At 28.5% G+C, this 16,290-nt stretch overlaps 1 protein-coding gene across 2 annotated transcripts; it reads right to left on the bottom strand.

Annotated features, from left to right (window-relative positions):
- Positions 1 to 652: 652 nt before the first annotated feature.
- LOC103502017 (zinc finger CCCH domain-containing protein 66) lies at positions 653 to 3,761 on the bottom strand. 2 transcript variants are annotated; one of them, XM_008465812.3, is made up of 2 exons: positions 3,488 to 3,761; positions 653 to 3,008 (listed from the first exon to the last, which is right to left on the bottom strand). In XM_008465812.3, exon 2 carries the CDS (start codon positions 2,976 to 2,978, stop codon positions 900 to 902), a length of 2,079 nt encoding a protein of 692 aa, XP_008464034.1. In that variant the 5' UTR covers positions 2,979 to 3,008; positions 3,488 to 3,761; the 3' UTR covers positions 653 to 899. The 2 variants fall into 2 exon arrangements, with proteins under 2 accessions (XP_008464034.1, XP_050935462.1); XM_051079505.1 differs by having other exon boundaries at positions 653 to 2,955; positions 3,488 to 3,701.
- Positions 3,762 to 16,290: the final 12,529 nt, after the last annotated feature.

The following is a 16,290-nucleotide window of genomic DNA, read 5'->3' as shown; positions in this document are numbered from 1 at the left end:
AATAAAGATTGCCTTTTTGTAGTGCTCCATAATCACCACTCCCACTTTCAATTCTAGCTTTTTAACCTTTTTGGTATGCACTTGAGAATGTATTATGAAGCAATACATTGTATTATTTGTGTCTTTTGAAATAGCTATACGTATTTAGGGTTTAAGGGTTTAAGAATGGTTCTAGTTTATAAACTCCCCAACTCTTATTGACCTCATCCTATTGACCTTGTCATAAATATGTATGTTAATTTTATTATTTGATTTTTGCTTTTCGTTTGTTGTTTATATCCTAATATGTACGACATTACAACGTTGGGCTAAATTACAAAAAATACATCTAAAGTTCGCTCACATTACATCTAGTGGATGAAACCTTTTGGTATCCAAATTCAGATCTATGTTACACATTTTATTGATTCATGTCCTAATTTCCATATAAAATTCGACCAGGCTTATACATCCATGACTATAACATTGCAACTTTAAAAAGAATTTGAGAGTATTTTTTATAATTTAGTCTTAATTCTGTATCAAACAGGTATTGTTGTGAATGGACGCCATAAATATCCTTTTAGGGTCATTTGAACATTCAGAATTCAGAATCACAGTAGAATAAGAATGAGATCAAATGGTTTAAATTAGGTGAACAAAAGAAAAGAAATGTTGAATATAAAATATGTTATTATTCAAATGAAAAGTAACTAGTTATGGAATGGGCAGAAACATTTCTTCTGCCCAAATTTGATTAATAATACTCTGGATACAATATTCTTTTAAGTTTGGGAAAGTCTCCCCTAACTAATTAGGATGAATATCAATGAGCAATTTTTAAAAAATATATAAATATATATAATATCAGTAACCCGTTAATTTGAAGCAAGAAAAAAAATGAGGCTAAACTCCAAAGCTCAAGCAACCAACTGCTCCTGTTCCATGTACATTTGCTTCGAATCGCCATTATTGATATGACAAAGTAGCTGCTGCTGCTCGTCCATACTCAACTGCACAGCGTTTTCGGATGGAGCATCCTTCACCAGGGACTGAACCCAGGACACATCTGGCTCGGGAGCGGTAGTGTGCATCGTGGACGTCACTGGAGAACTGGTGCAATTGTTTCGAAACCCAAATGATGCAGACTTCCTTAACTTGTTGAGTTCTTCTCCACGAATTCCCCAGTCTAGTTTTCCGTCGGGCGAACCCCAATCAGACAGGTTCAAAGGCATGGTAGTTGTGGATGTAGCTGGGGGTGATAGTCCCGTGTGGCGGCTCACCATACTACGTTCGATAAAGCTCTGGCTACGCTTGGCAAAAGCAGCAGCTCTAGAACTCAGAACACTGGCTGCAGTAGACACGGATGGTTGAGACAACCTTGGAGGAGGGGATCCAATGCTGTTACCATAGCTTGAGAGGAAAGACTGATTCAGGCTTTGGCGCATCTGGATTCCAGAAGGGGATTGTACCTGAGATCCCACAGAATCCAATGAAAGTCCTTGTAATTGAGGCAAAATTGCAGGATCTACAGACCCGAAAATGTCCTCGAGTTTAGTTGGCTTCATGCCTCCAAGACCATTCAGTTCTCCATTTCTACTCCTTGGGGAAGGAAAAGATGCAGGAGTTGGTATGCCATTGTTCCATCTGGAAGGGGAAGGTAGACAGGACATCTCATCCATTAGCTGTTGTTGTCTACGGCGTTGACTTTCGAGACCAAGTAACTCGACATCTAAATCCACGTCTCTTGCGCTCAAGGAAGCCTTTAGCCTGCTACCTGGAAGGTGCAAGGTTGGGGGAGCAATATTACACTGAGTCTGCCACACGGTTCCACCCATTGGAGAAGAAACTCCAGAAGGAGTTAAAGGTGGGGTTGACGAAGGAGGTATCAAAGCTGAAGGAGAACCAAGGGTAAGTGGACTGATCGAAGCGATGTCTAGTGAAGAACCACATATTGATCTTGGAGACAGTACAGCAGAACCGGTTGAAGCATACAAGGGGCGGAGCTCTTCTGGCTTGTGAGCAAAGAAACAGACTTTTCTGGTACATCCAGTTTCATCCTTACAAAGACGGGTACGATATTGAGCAGGATGGAGCCAACATTCAAATATTCCATGAGCATATTCACAGGCATCCCCTTGCCTACATGTTCCTTTTCTGAATTCCGGACATGGGACGCAGCTGTAATGATATTTTCTCGGATCCCGCCTCCTTGCATTTTCGCCAGGGTGAACAAAAGGACACTCTGTCCAATCATGAGAGTAAGCTCTTGTACAAGGTTTGATCTTAAAAGTATACATTCTGAACTCATCCGTGCTATAGATTCCGTTCTTGATGTCCGGAAGTGAGAGATCGACTGGATACTCTTTCTTCTCCGTCCCATCTCGAGAAGCTCGAAGGGTTGAAAGCTCCAGTGGCTCCAATGTTTCTCTCTCGTAAAATATTGCCTCAGATGAACTAAGACCTTCTTCATGACCATTTAGCAATTGTTGTAATGTTTTTTTCCTTGAATGAAAGGCTGAAGTAAAATCAGGAGCAATCAAATCACCAGGCCGGTTACCGTTTGCATCGACAGCACTCACATCAGCTGAAGCATCAAGCAAGAGTTTGACGACCTGATCCACGACAGCAGAACCACCAGCAACAGCACAATGGAGAGTCGTTACGCCATCTGAACCACAAGCTCTATTAACATCGACACGACCACTGTGAAGGATATAAGACAGAACATTCAGGCTCCCAAACATGGCTGCAACCATAAGAGGAGTCCTTTCTTCATACCCCATCTTTTTAGAACCAAAAATCCTCCCATACCACAAACTTGCCTCATCAATATCATGACCATCTTCCTCAACAGCACTCCTAAATCCAATCAAATCATCTGTAGCTGAAAATTCAAGCAAAACAGAGATACAAAATCCCAATCCCCCTCGTTTAAATCCACCGTCCATCGCGAAGTTAGGGCTTGCAGATTTCCTATTGCAACCATTACACATCATAATCTAATCCGTCCTAAGACCTCCAAATTGCTACAGAAAATGATAAATTTACAAGAAACACAATCAGAAATTGTAATCAATAAAAGGCAAAAAAACCCAGAACAAGAAATAAACCAAAACCCAAAAAGAAGGTATATTAGTTTGGATTGGTGAAAAAAATTATCCAAATCTTCAGCAATCACTAAAAGAGCAAACAAAATCAAGTAAAAATGGAAAGAGAAGAAAAATTACGACACCCAAAAAGCAAAACGACATAACAAAAACAACCCCTGTTTTGGTTACCAGAAAAACAGCAAAAGGAAAAAGAAGAATGAAAGAACAGAAACGGATAATACCCAAAAACTGAAAAACTGTACACAACACGAAAATACTCAGAATTCAATCAATTTCTTGCTAACAACAAACGATTTAACTAACAAAAAACTTCAAAAGAAGAAAACCCCATTTCAAATTCATGTTGAAACAACAAAATAAACTTGTGAAAACACAAAAAAGCTGAAGAAAATTACCTCGTGAGAAAGAAAAAAGATGAGAGAGCGGGAATTGGGAGATCGAAAGAGAAGGTGAAACAGGGCTAGATTTTTAGCTACGGAGAGTAAAGCGATAGAAAGAAAGTAGGACTTTTCTTCCTTAGCTCTCTCGCCTTTATTAGGTTGGAGTCAAAAAGACCGAACTACTTCTCTATGCATAAGCCAAAGCTCTTTGGTCTTCGCCACCGTCCTCTTTCAAACTTTTTCTTTCTTTTTTTTTTTTTTTTCTTTTTTCTTTTTTCTTTTTTCTTTTTTCATTTTTTAATTTTATTTTCTTTCTTGTCTTCTTCGTCTTTATTTTCTCCTCTCCCAAAATGAAACTCAAATTCAATTCCAAATGAAATGCAAACTCAAATGCAGAAATTTAAAAAATAATTAAAAAATTAGAATAAATTATGTTTTGGTTTTTCTTTTAAATAATGTCATCGTCTTCTCTTTTAGTTTCCTTCTATTTTAGTCTCTCTTTTTTTTCATAAATTTCTTTATAATACAATAATTTAGATAAAGCATTTAAACTACGAATAACCTAGTTGTCAGTACACTTGAATGTAACAAAAGTTTGCTAAGTTAAATTTTTGTTGCCTCGTCTATAAGTTGATTTTTCAAAATAGTCTATTTAATTGGTGTTTTTTTTTTAAATTAAGGTTAACTTTTTATTTCAATATTATTTGCAGTAGAGTTTATTTTATTTTAGTTTTTTTTATTTTTGATATATTTTAAATTTAACCTCCTAAAGTTATTTTTATAGTAATAAACTAAATAATAATATTAATTTTCATAGTAAGTATATCATACAGTGAATTTACGGTGAAAACGATAATAGATATTAAAAAAAACTCAAATTTTACTAGCAATAACAAAAATTTATTACCTTTATTAAAATTAGATATTTAAAGTGTTGAACTAAATTTGAAAAGACTTCGCATGTATATGAGCTAAAATAGTTTTTTTCTTTTTCAATTTAAAGATTAGCATGAGAAAATTACAAATATTATTTTTTAAGATATCGTGGTAGTTATAATTATACTCTTAAACTTATAAAATTAAAAATTAAACTCTAAAACTTATTTAAATTTTAAAATAAAGCTATCAAAGTTACACAAATATACTGATTGTATAAGTTTAATAATTTAATTGTTACCATACGAGGGTTTAATTTTTATTATTAATATAAACTTGAAGGTCCAATTTTAACATTTTTTAAATTTAAGGGTTACTACAACTACCGTCATACTTTATAGATATTTTTAAATTTTTCTAATTAATTAGAGAAGATTAAACTTAAAAATTATTATAATTGTAGAGATCATATATTTAGGACGTATTTGATTTAATTTTTCAAATAAATTGTAAGTTGGGGCGTTCGTGAATCTTAAAAAAGATTATTTTAAATATTTAACAACTTTTGTAACCCTTCCAAAAAAGAAATTGAAACCACTTTTAGAAAAAAATTTGGAACAAAATATTTTATAAAATTTATCCAATCCAACTCTAAACAATTAAAAATTGGAGAATTAAATAGAAAAAAGTAGAGGGCTAAAATGGTATATTTGAATCTACAATGTGGCACGCCCACAAAAGGGAAATGGATATCTTTTGGTTTTGAATTACATGTGTGCCACGTGTTGGTATCTGAGTGGAAGAAACTGTGCACCAAAATGACCGTATCAATACTTGGGATCATCACGCCTTACGCGTTTTTGGTCTGGAAGAATTACGTGGAATTTCACGCACCGTCGCGCTTTGTAAAAGTTTAAAACCCATTTTTTCCTTTTCTTTTAAATAGCTCAACACCTTTTTTTTGGGTTAAAATTCATTTTTTCGATTTTTCTTTCGTAATTAGTTTTTTATTTTTTGATCTTTGAAAATTAAGTTTATCGTGAATGTATCCTATAATTAAAAATAAAAAAGTCAAGAAGGAACAAGAGAAGATTGAATAAATAGGCCGATGAATGTATTAAGGTTGGTCAACCTTGGTTCAATCGAGATTGAGCCTAAAAAATTGGTGTAATAGTCAAAGCCCACTATGATTAGACCTTAAGAGATGAAACTCAAGCATGCCTATGAAGAATGCTAGGCCGATCAACCACACATGTTGTACCTCCAATTTAAGGAAAGAGAAATAGTAGATAAAATGAATTGATTTAATAAAATCTAATATTATGATCATGAAATATCCATATAATCCCTACTATGAGAGAAAAAGTAAACTCTGTCTCATTCTCCCTATATTTATATATAACTTCACATTACTTAACTAAAAAATTATGACTTCTTATTATGTAATTTTCTTATTGAGTTAAAGCATCGTAACTATTTATTTTGTTTTACAAGTTATCTCTTCTTCAAATTATAAATTTGTTGTTGTTACATGAAAGTCACGTAGGTTTTGTGTGCCAAATTTTGATATCAACAATGTCTAATTTCTTCCAAATTCTTATCATGTATAAGTTTGTGGGAAGAAAAAAAAAAGCAACGGCTCTCAATAAATTTAGGAAAATAATAATAATAATAATAAACTCAAAATCTTGTAGCTATAATTGTAAATTCTCACTCATCAAAAGAAATTAAATGGTAAGTTGTTAGTAAAAGTTGTGGAGTATTGAAGGTAATATTAGAGCTTGGAGTAGTACTTGAGAGAAAGGTTGACTGAGAGATGAGAGTTGGAATGAATAAATAGTAAATTTTAGAAAATAATAATGAATGTTTTTACTTTCAAGGGCAAAATAGTCATTTCATATCTTTTAAGAGTCGTAATATTCGAATTTTAAATCCATCTTAAATGTTTTCAACCTTTCATCTTTTGAACTGTCTTCCAAAAGAAAAACCATCTTTGAACTATTTTTGGAATTTCCCAAAATTATATCTATTTAACTTCAATTATAAATTACTATTTTATTCTTGGATTTTAGTTTCTTATAATTTAAAAAAAAAAAAAACATGACGGTAAACATTATTTTTATTTCTAAATTTTATGTTTCTTTATCTATTTTGTTTATTGATGGTTTCAATCGTGAACTCGAGTTTCAGAAACTCAAAAAATATGATTAAAAACTTTGATTTTATTTTTATACATTTGACTAATATTTTAATTCGTTCATTTTACTTTTTGAATCATGCATAACCACCCATAAATGTAGTATAGGTTGAGGGACTCGAGTCTTCTCTCAATTCTACACTATACATATATATATATAAATCGAAATAATACTTGTATAAGTGATTAGCTTAATGGTAAAAGTGTCACTTAACCTCCTTAAATTCAGAATCAAACTTCCAACCACTTGTATAGCATTATAAAGACATATAAATAAATTAGACTTTAAAATCTAAAAATAAAAAATTAAATTGTTATTGAATGAACTTTAAATTGTAGGCTTTGTTTTGTACCTATTTGCTTTGGGTGATTGTCTCAAATAACAAAAATACTGAAAATATTTACAATATAGCAAAATATATGTGCTATCAATTAGTAATAGACATCTTAATGTTTATTGTCAATAGACAATTAAATTTTGTTTGAAAGTAATCTTGATCATTTTTTATATTCAATTTTTTATTTTTTTTTCAATCAAACCTATGCTATACGTTTTTTATATGTCTTTGTACATGGTTTAAATAATAAAGCTAAAATTTAAAACGTAAAAAGTAGTATTAATTCATTTAACAAATAAAAATTAGTGTAAAAAGCTGAAAATGATATATATATATATATATATATATATATATATATATATATATATATGTGTGTGTGTGTGTGTGTGTGTGTGTGTGTGTGTGTGTGTGTGTGTGTGTGTGTGTGTGTGTATGTGTATGTATATATATATATATATGTATGTATATACCATACATATATCTTTTAAAAACAAATATATAAAAAAAAGGACAATATCGTTTAAAAATAAATATAAAAAAGGGAAAAAAAACGATATACTATTTCATAATTCTTTTATTTTTTGTTTTTGAAATTAAGTTTTATCCACGCTATTTTATCTTTAAAATTTCTTCATTTATCATCTAATTCTTTTTTATAGATTGAAACATTAAGTTAAAATTTGAAAATGAAATAAGAAGTTTTAAAAATCTTAAATTTATTTTAGTTTTGATCAATAATTTAACCATTATACTTAAAAAAATATGAAGATTATCGTAAAAATGGATAGAAAATAGGTCTAATTTAACTAAACTAAAAAGATAAGAAAACGAAATAATTTGATTGTTGGAAGGATATCAATGTTTCTATTCAAATCGTTTTACCAAATATTATGGGAAGGACTAAAGTCCAAGTAGTTTCTAGAAGTACCCTTTTCTCTCAGTTAACATTCTCTTGTCTTAGGTGTGTACGAAACGACGTCATCTTGTATTTGTGTTTTCCCTTTTTTTCATTTGTTTATTTGTTTGTTTGTTGACAGGAGGGGTTGGAGTAGTTAGGTTAATTAAACCAACGTCATTATTTTAATTTTATATTATTATTATTATTCTCTTCTTGCTTATTTTTAGTCTATTCTCAAATGTAATAAAATATTTTCAAATATCACAATATATTTACGATATATCAAGATAGATTACGAGTGTGTTTAGGAGTGATAGTTGAAGTAGTGATTTTAAAATGAAACAAATATTAGGTACGGTTGATTTTGTAAAATTGATTTATAAATGATTATAGTTATGTTCGGTAATATACTCTTAAAATTGATTTTCAATCACTGTGTTTAATACCAAAAGTGATTTTAAAGCTATCAAATTATTAACAAAGATATTTTGGGTATTTAAAAAACGATATAAAATAAGGTGGTGATTCCCGATTAATCCCCTTCCCACAGATCATGCTAGAAGTGATGCTTCAAAAATCAACTTTTTTTTTAGGTTGCCAAACACCTTCTTCTTTCTTTTTTTTTTGCAAAAGTGAACCACCAAAAATACTTAAATCATGGCGAATTTGATGTACTCAATTAATCGTAGATAAATTGTAATTTGTTTTCTATATATGTAAATATTTTTAAAAAATTATCATTTAAAATAAGGGGTCTTTTTAAAAATATAAAAAAACAATTAAGTATTTACATTGTATAGAACAATTTCGAAAATGGAAAAAGCGCAAAGGCTCACCGGGTAAAATACCAAAAATGTCCCGTAAACAATACGCGCAATATATTTGGTAACTCGATTTGGTACACGGTCGTTTACATTTGCCTACACGATCATTTATATTTGGCTCATGAGATTTAAAAAAAATTTGGTTACTCTAATTTAAATGTGTAACCAAAATTTTGAAGATTTTTTATACACCATCTCTTTAAAAAAGAAAAGAAGAAAGACATACAATGCATAAAAAAAAAAAAAAAAAAAAAAAAAAAAAAAAAAAAAAAAACAGGATGGAAAAAATCGCATGAATAGAGACGAAGACGATAAAAAATCGCACAAAAGAGAAAATGATGAAATGGTTAAATTTATGGATTTTGTTACCCGATCCGTAAATATTTCAATAGTTTATTATATTTAAGAAAGTTTCTTTAAAATAATTTATATTCTTTTATTTTATCTTATCATTTTCTTTCTTTTGTTTTGGATAATGCAAAATAAACGCACAAAATTTAAGGTTAGTGACAAAAAACAAAATATATAAAAACCTCAAAGTTTAGATATTGTAATTAATTTCTTTAGATTATTTGATCGATAATTTCGTTTCATTTACTTTGAGTTAACTTAAAAAATTTTAGTTCACATATATTAAACAAATCAAGTCATAGTCTATGCATTTAGTTTATTACGATCTATTTTCCCTTAAACAATTATATTCACAATCATGTTTATTCTTGTCAATTACCATCATGGCACTACACAATACAATCTGCTAATCAAAATACTAAAATCAAGCAATTTAAAGTATAGAAATCAATATAGAATGTGTAACCAACCTACACCTTTAATGAATCACTATAAATAAAAATGAACTTTACAACATTTCCTTAATTTAAATTAGCTGACCTTTCAATCTATGGTGTTTTCTTTCACTTGGCCTCAGATAAGGAAACGAAAATCCAATGCAGATATCTTTTCCTAATAAACTTTGATTGGGAAGACCATCACACTATTCAAAGAAAGGGACTACATTTGCTTTCAATCATGACCGTCGGTTCATAATTATTAACACAAAGATGGAAAGTGAGTATGTAGTGGGGATTTGAGGTAAAAATATTTACTTTTTAAACATTGACAATAAATTAAAATAAAGTTGTAACATTTTTATATTTATTAAATTTCAGAATTTATAATAAAATATTTAATATATATAATAAAATTTTGGATTCTATCCATAATAGACACTAATAGAATTTTATTATTGTATATTTATATGATTGATAGAACCATATGAATGTATCAATATTTATTATTTATAGAATCTGAAAATTTGTTATATTTTATAAATATATTGTTATATTTATCATTTTTGACATTCCGAAAAAAAGTTAAAAAGTAAGCATGGCTTAAAAATATGGAATCCAGAACTTTAATCTAACACTAAATATTCTTGAATTTTATATAATTTTTCAAAGAAAAATTTAAAATTAAAAGAATTCTTAAAGTTAAAAAAAAAAAGAATTATTTTAAAGACAAAAAATAAATTAAAAAATATTTGCATTACTATTTTGTTATATTTATAATATTTTAATTTTAATTTTGATATATTTAAAAACAGTTTATTTAGAAAGTTTTAATTGCATTTTTATTATAAAAAAGAAAAAAGATAAAATATTAGGGATATTTTTCTTAAAAATTTACCAATTTTAAGAATATCTTAAAAAGTATAAAATGGATAATATATAAGCCGCCAAAATAGTGTTGTTGGTCTTTGGTGTGTGGGGTCATGGAGATGAACGGTTCAGATTAAATTCCTTAACCTCCAAGCTGAAGCACAGCGCCTACCGATGTTGACCCAAGAAGCTGAAACCGGCGTCGATAATTAAATGCTAAGTAAAAGTAAAAGTAGGGTCCATGATAGATACATACAAAACCCTTTTATTATTATAATGATAATAATAATAATAACTCTTCCTTCTATTTTTATTTTTTATTTTTTAGTTGGGTAGGGATGAAGATGGAAAATTGTGTCAATTATTGTGTCTCCTTGTGGTTATCTTGGAGAATCAATCGAACATGTTCTTTTTTAGTGTGTTAGAACAACAAAAGTTTGGCAATGTCTTCTCTCAACATGGATGAGTATTTCTTATGATTGTTTCATTAATAGTGGGTGGATTAATGAATTTGGGTCGTATTTGAGTTCGATTTTATGTTGGTTTGTGGGGAGCTTGGACTATATGGGATAACCAAAATAAACTTATTCATTAGCAGAGTATCCCTTCAGTGGCTTTTTGTTGTCAATAGCTGGTGGACTACCTCACTTCTTTCTCTTATCTAGAAATGATCATGGTTGGTGTCAAATGGAAGGAAAATCTGTTCATTCCATTCGGTTGTTTGAATAATTAGATTATTTTTGTTAATGCAACCTGTCGAGTTGGTGCAAAAGGTTTTTGTTTCGATTTTGTGGTGCTTGATAATGAGGTATGCATTTAAAGGAGTCGAGTATGACTTTTATGATTATTATTTATTTTCTTTATATGCTGAATCTTAAGATATGGTGGAGGGTCTCTCAATCTTTGCTTCCCGTTCTAAGGCAAAGAAGTTGACTACTTCTTATAAAATTTGATTTGAAACATTATTTTTTATTCAATTTATTTTTCTTAAATGATGTTGATTCAAATTTAATACTATTAAATTATTATGTAAATGTTGTGGTTGTAAAATATTAAAAGTAACCTAAATGATTATCTTATAAAAAATATATGATGCGAAATCCTAACTAAATGATACCAAAAATAATAAATTTAAATTTAAAATAACACATAACATATATATTGTAAAATCTGAAAGTTGATATTTAAAATTTAAAATTTAAGTTTGAGAAACTTAAATAGCCTTATTTTGAGTGATCCAAAAATAGAAAAGATATTGAATAATCAAGTATTTCTTGACTTTAATTTTTTGGTTAAAACTTACAGATTTGTCAAATATGTTATATCATTTTAGATTTATGTTATAAATGTTCTAATGTTATTTAGATTAAGGTGGTAAATCATGCCTTATATTTAAATATAATTCTTATATTTGAAATGTTTGATTGAGATGTTTTTCTAATTAATTTATATGAAAGTTTCAATTAGAATATTTATTTTCCTAATTGGATTTCATTTTACTTGACAAATATTGTGGTAATATTTATCTTCTATATATATACGTTAAGATTATATAATGTTAATGTTGTTTTTCAAATATGAGAATAAATTCTCAATGTTGTCTGTGAAACTTATTTGATTGTTGAATATTTAAATTATTCTCATGTGAACTTTATAAGTCTTAAAAATTTTATATGTAGTGATTATATATTTGATTAAATTCTCTTATGACAAAGTTTATGAAAGTTATGTATAATATTTAGTTACTTCTTAAACTCAATGTTCATTTAATGCACCTGAAGTTGCATAAATCAATTAGTGCTCATGGTTTTTGTTGTGCACGAGCAGTTGCACATATCAAAACATCTTTGCTCTTACAATAACAATTTGGTAGAGAAAGTTTGAAACATTATATTTATATATTGAGCATATGTTTCGATAAAAAAAAAAAGAGATGGTAAATTTTGATCAAATAATTTTATAGCATTCCCTGAAGTGAATGTTACAATATTTAGTAAGATCAAAATTTATGTTAATAGAGAATAAGGGCTTATTTGATTAGAACTATATGAGAATTTTATTTTCCAAATATGTTTGGAAAAGATACAATAATCTTGTATTTGTCATACATTAAGAGTCTATTTGAAAAATTAAAATTTGAAAAATTAAAATCCTTAACGATGATAAGGAGAGCGATGTATGAAAGCAAACTTTGATAAATTATTTGTATATCTCGAAGAGATCATAGTTTTTATTTTAACCTTGTAAATATGATATTATTCTGATATTACAGATTACTTACAATCTTCTGAAGAGATGATTATTCTTTTTGCCCATTTATATATGGATGAAATATTTGGATTTTCTTTTAATCTCTTGGAGAGAATAAGAATAATTTCTTGATATTTATGTGTTGCATATAGTACATCTATGCACATTATACTTAAAACTAAACAATACACCTTCAAGATTTGATAGTCTTGATATACCTTACTATCTTTGTAAATCTATCAAAGAGAAGTTTAATAAACTTGAAAGATATATGTTGTAATCGATATCATATCTAGAGAGATTGACTATAAGAATAATATATGATATGCATATATTATATATAATCTTCTGCGGGTAGTGCATATAGAAAATTTGCCTACTTTTACTTCTCAATTATATTACACACACATTCGTGTAATTGATATATATGCAACAACGAACCTTAAGTTCATTGATCCAAACATAATTTTATTTGACATGAGAGTCATTTTGGGTCAATAATGAAATGAATGTAGAATTGGAAATATACATTGACATCCATGGAAGAAGTAAAAGATTCTTTCATGCAATAAATTGTCAAGGAGTCTCTTATTCTCAAGAGGTTAATTATCAAACTCTCACTAGCGATATTTGAAATTTAAACTCTCATGTTTTTGGAAAGAGATTCATGGTTTATTAATTCTTGTTGGCGCATCCTATTGTTGGCCATAGATATACTTATTATTTTGATTTAAGAATGTTAGTGAGTTTGTATCCCAAACATTTGATAATTGATTGAGATAAGTGAACGAACATATTGTAGCATATGTTTGAATAGAAAAGCTTCTAAATTTGTATGAGATCAGTTTAAGATGATGAAACAATTAAACTCCCGATGGATGATATATTTACTATTCAATTTGCTAGTTCTCATTAATGAGACATTTTTTCCAACATTAAGGGGAGAAATTAAGAAAATGTTGGAAAAATAAATTGAATGAAATGTATAAGTATTGTCTCATTTTTATCATCATACAAATTATTTTGAACTAGAAGTTCAAAAGATATCTCATTTGGAATAAAATGATATCAAATCAAATGTAGATGCATTTACAGAACATTTATAATTGTAAGAAAGTGACTGAGTTATAATGGTTACAAAGATACCATCTAAAAATGATATCTTAGTGCAACAAGTTGTCAATACTAACGCTTGAAGCGTGATAGGCAAATGTGAGTTTCAAAGAGAAAGATCCTTAAAGAAGAAATAGTCAATTAATGATCAGTTAAGAATATGAATATTCTAGAAGAAATCCTGAATGTGAGTACTCATAAGAATTTTAAAGTAAAAAAAAAAAAAAATGGTAAAGAGATATCGATAAAATTATATGTCATGACAAGAAATGGAACCATACTTGAATAACTTGACAACATTTTTGCATACAATGTTGCTCACGATATTATTTATGAAAATAAGTAATATGTACTTAGACATATTGAACAATGTTGCGACAACACAAAAAGGATTGACTTATGTGAAAAGAAACAATCCAATCAAAATAAACTTATATGTTTCAAATCGTGAGAACTAGTTAGACATTTAGAGAATGTCGAACATGATGAATACAAGTAAAGTGTTTGTAAGAAAAACAAATAGAAAGTGGGACAAGTTCCACACAAAGAATTGATATTGATTATATGAAAGATACATATTCTCCTATGGTAGATACAATACCATGAGATATCTAACATATCTTAGTGTGTATGCAAAGCTTAACATACACCTTATGGATGTAGTCGTTATACATTGATATAAATTTATTAATAATTATATTCCTGAAGGATTAAAGGTTACGAAATCATATGATTCAATAATAAGAGAGTTATAAAATATTCCAGACGAATACCATCATCGCTTATTACATTTTTGTTGATAAGAGGGTATAAATATAACATCTATTTGTCCAATTTGATGGTTCGAGTAGAAACTCCTGAAGAGATTTAAAAAACAATAGAATTTCTCTTCAATTATACGTTTTGTCTTAACTTGCAAATAAAGCATAAAGCAAATGAAATTGGACTAGTTATATCATTGAACTTTCCTAGGGTGGTTCATTCACTTGGCCATGTGGAAAAAAAAATTATATCATTTCGTATCAGAAAGATAACGAAGAACTTGAGGTCGTGAAGAACCATAATTTTGAGAAATAAGTGCATCTGTATCTTTACTAATTTATCCACTATTTGTTGTAATATTTTTAATAAATTTATTATATAAAAATAATATTTCTCCAAAAATATTGAAATAGAATTAAACTATGTTATGTTTAATTTAAGAATTATTAGCTTACAATAATTTATTCTAATAGATCTAATTGTGATCTAGTTGATTATGAAGATACAGGTTATTTATCTAACCCATGCGAGCTAGATCTTACACGAGTTACTCAATACATATAGAAGAATTTTTTCTATATTATGCCAGCTTATGAAGCAGATCAGAACAACTACTTTAAATCATGCAGCGATATTGATGATGTACAAAACTAGCCAATATTGTTCTTATGTGGAGACAAAGCGTCAAATGATGACATCAATATTCAACAAAATTCTTCAAAAGACAACATGATAGACTTATTTACAAAGGTAATTACCAACTTTGTCATTTGAACAGTTTAAGCACAACATTGAAATGTGACAACTCGGAGAATTCAAGTGATGTACTCATGAGGGGAGTAAAAATACTGCATTCTTTTTTTTTTACTATGGTTTTTCCGATTGGGTCTTTCTAGTAATGTTTTTAATGAGGTAATTATTAAAGTATATAAAATGATGTGCTCTTTTTCTTTCCCTAGGATTTTTTCCCACTGGGTTTTTTCTTAGTAAGGTTTTAACGAGAAATTTATTTTATATAATATGAACATCTAAAGGGAGAGTGTTATGAATATTCAATATTAAAGTCAAATATTATTAGATGTCCATAACATCTTTAGGTTACAAATTCATCCAATAACCTTCCCATCAATATCCATAATCTTCTTGTCCCCTATTTATGTTTGGTTTTGTAACCATTATTCTCACAACCCTATAAATAGAGGTTGTAGAGATTATTTGTATACACACCATAATTGAGTTCAATTGTTTTCTTTTTTCCCTCTCTTCTTTATTCTTCTTTTGTGTTCTTATCTAATTTTTGGTTCTTTATTTCATAACAACATCGACTTTCTATATGTAATAAATAAATAAATTGAGAGAGAAGGGTAAGAAACCACCAAAACCAAACTCAATAAATATGTTGAATTTGGACTCAAATACAACCTAACTCAAACCTTTTTTTTTTCTTTTCCCTTGAGAAAACCATATAAATAGAGAAATTCGAGTTTCATTTGAATATAATACCATAATAGTTTATTTAACTAAAAGTAAGTAAAATGGTAGAGATTTTTTTTTAAAATAAAAAATTGATAAGTTATTTATACCTTATTAAACAAAACTACTAAAAAATAAATTTTTATTATATTTCATTTTTCTACAAATAGTAGATATTTTGTCAATATTTTATTTTTGACAACCTCCCCAAAATTTTTTCTTTACAATTATTTTAGCACAGTTTTTTATTTTCTCCTAATTCTATTAAATTGATGGATTTTAATGTTTTTTCTCTTTTGTAAAAACGAGGCATAGCAAAACATGAAAATAGATCAAATATAATATTAAAATAAAATAAAGATAATAAATAAATAAAGATAATAAATGAATTAGAAATTTTATGAAATTCTTCCCTATTTATAGTTAATT

Source organism: Cucumis melo, chromosome 11 (genome assembly GCF_025177605.1).
Source record: "Cucumis melo cultivar AY chromosome 11, USDA_Cmelo_AY_1.0, whole genome shotgun sequence".
Classification (NCBI taxonomy): domain Eukaryota; kingdom Viridiplantae; phylum Streptophyta; class Magnoliopsida; order Cucurbitales; family Cucurbitaceae; genus Cucumis; species Cucumis melo.
The sequence above is the reverse complement of the archived record's forward strand: the minus strand, read 5'-3'. Positions and strand labels throughout refer to the sequence as shown.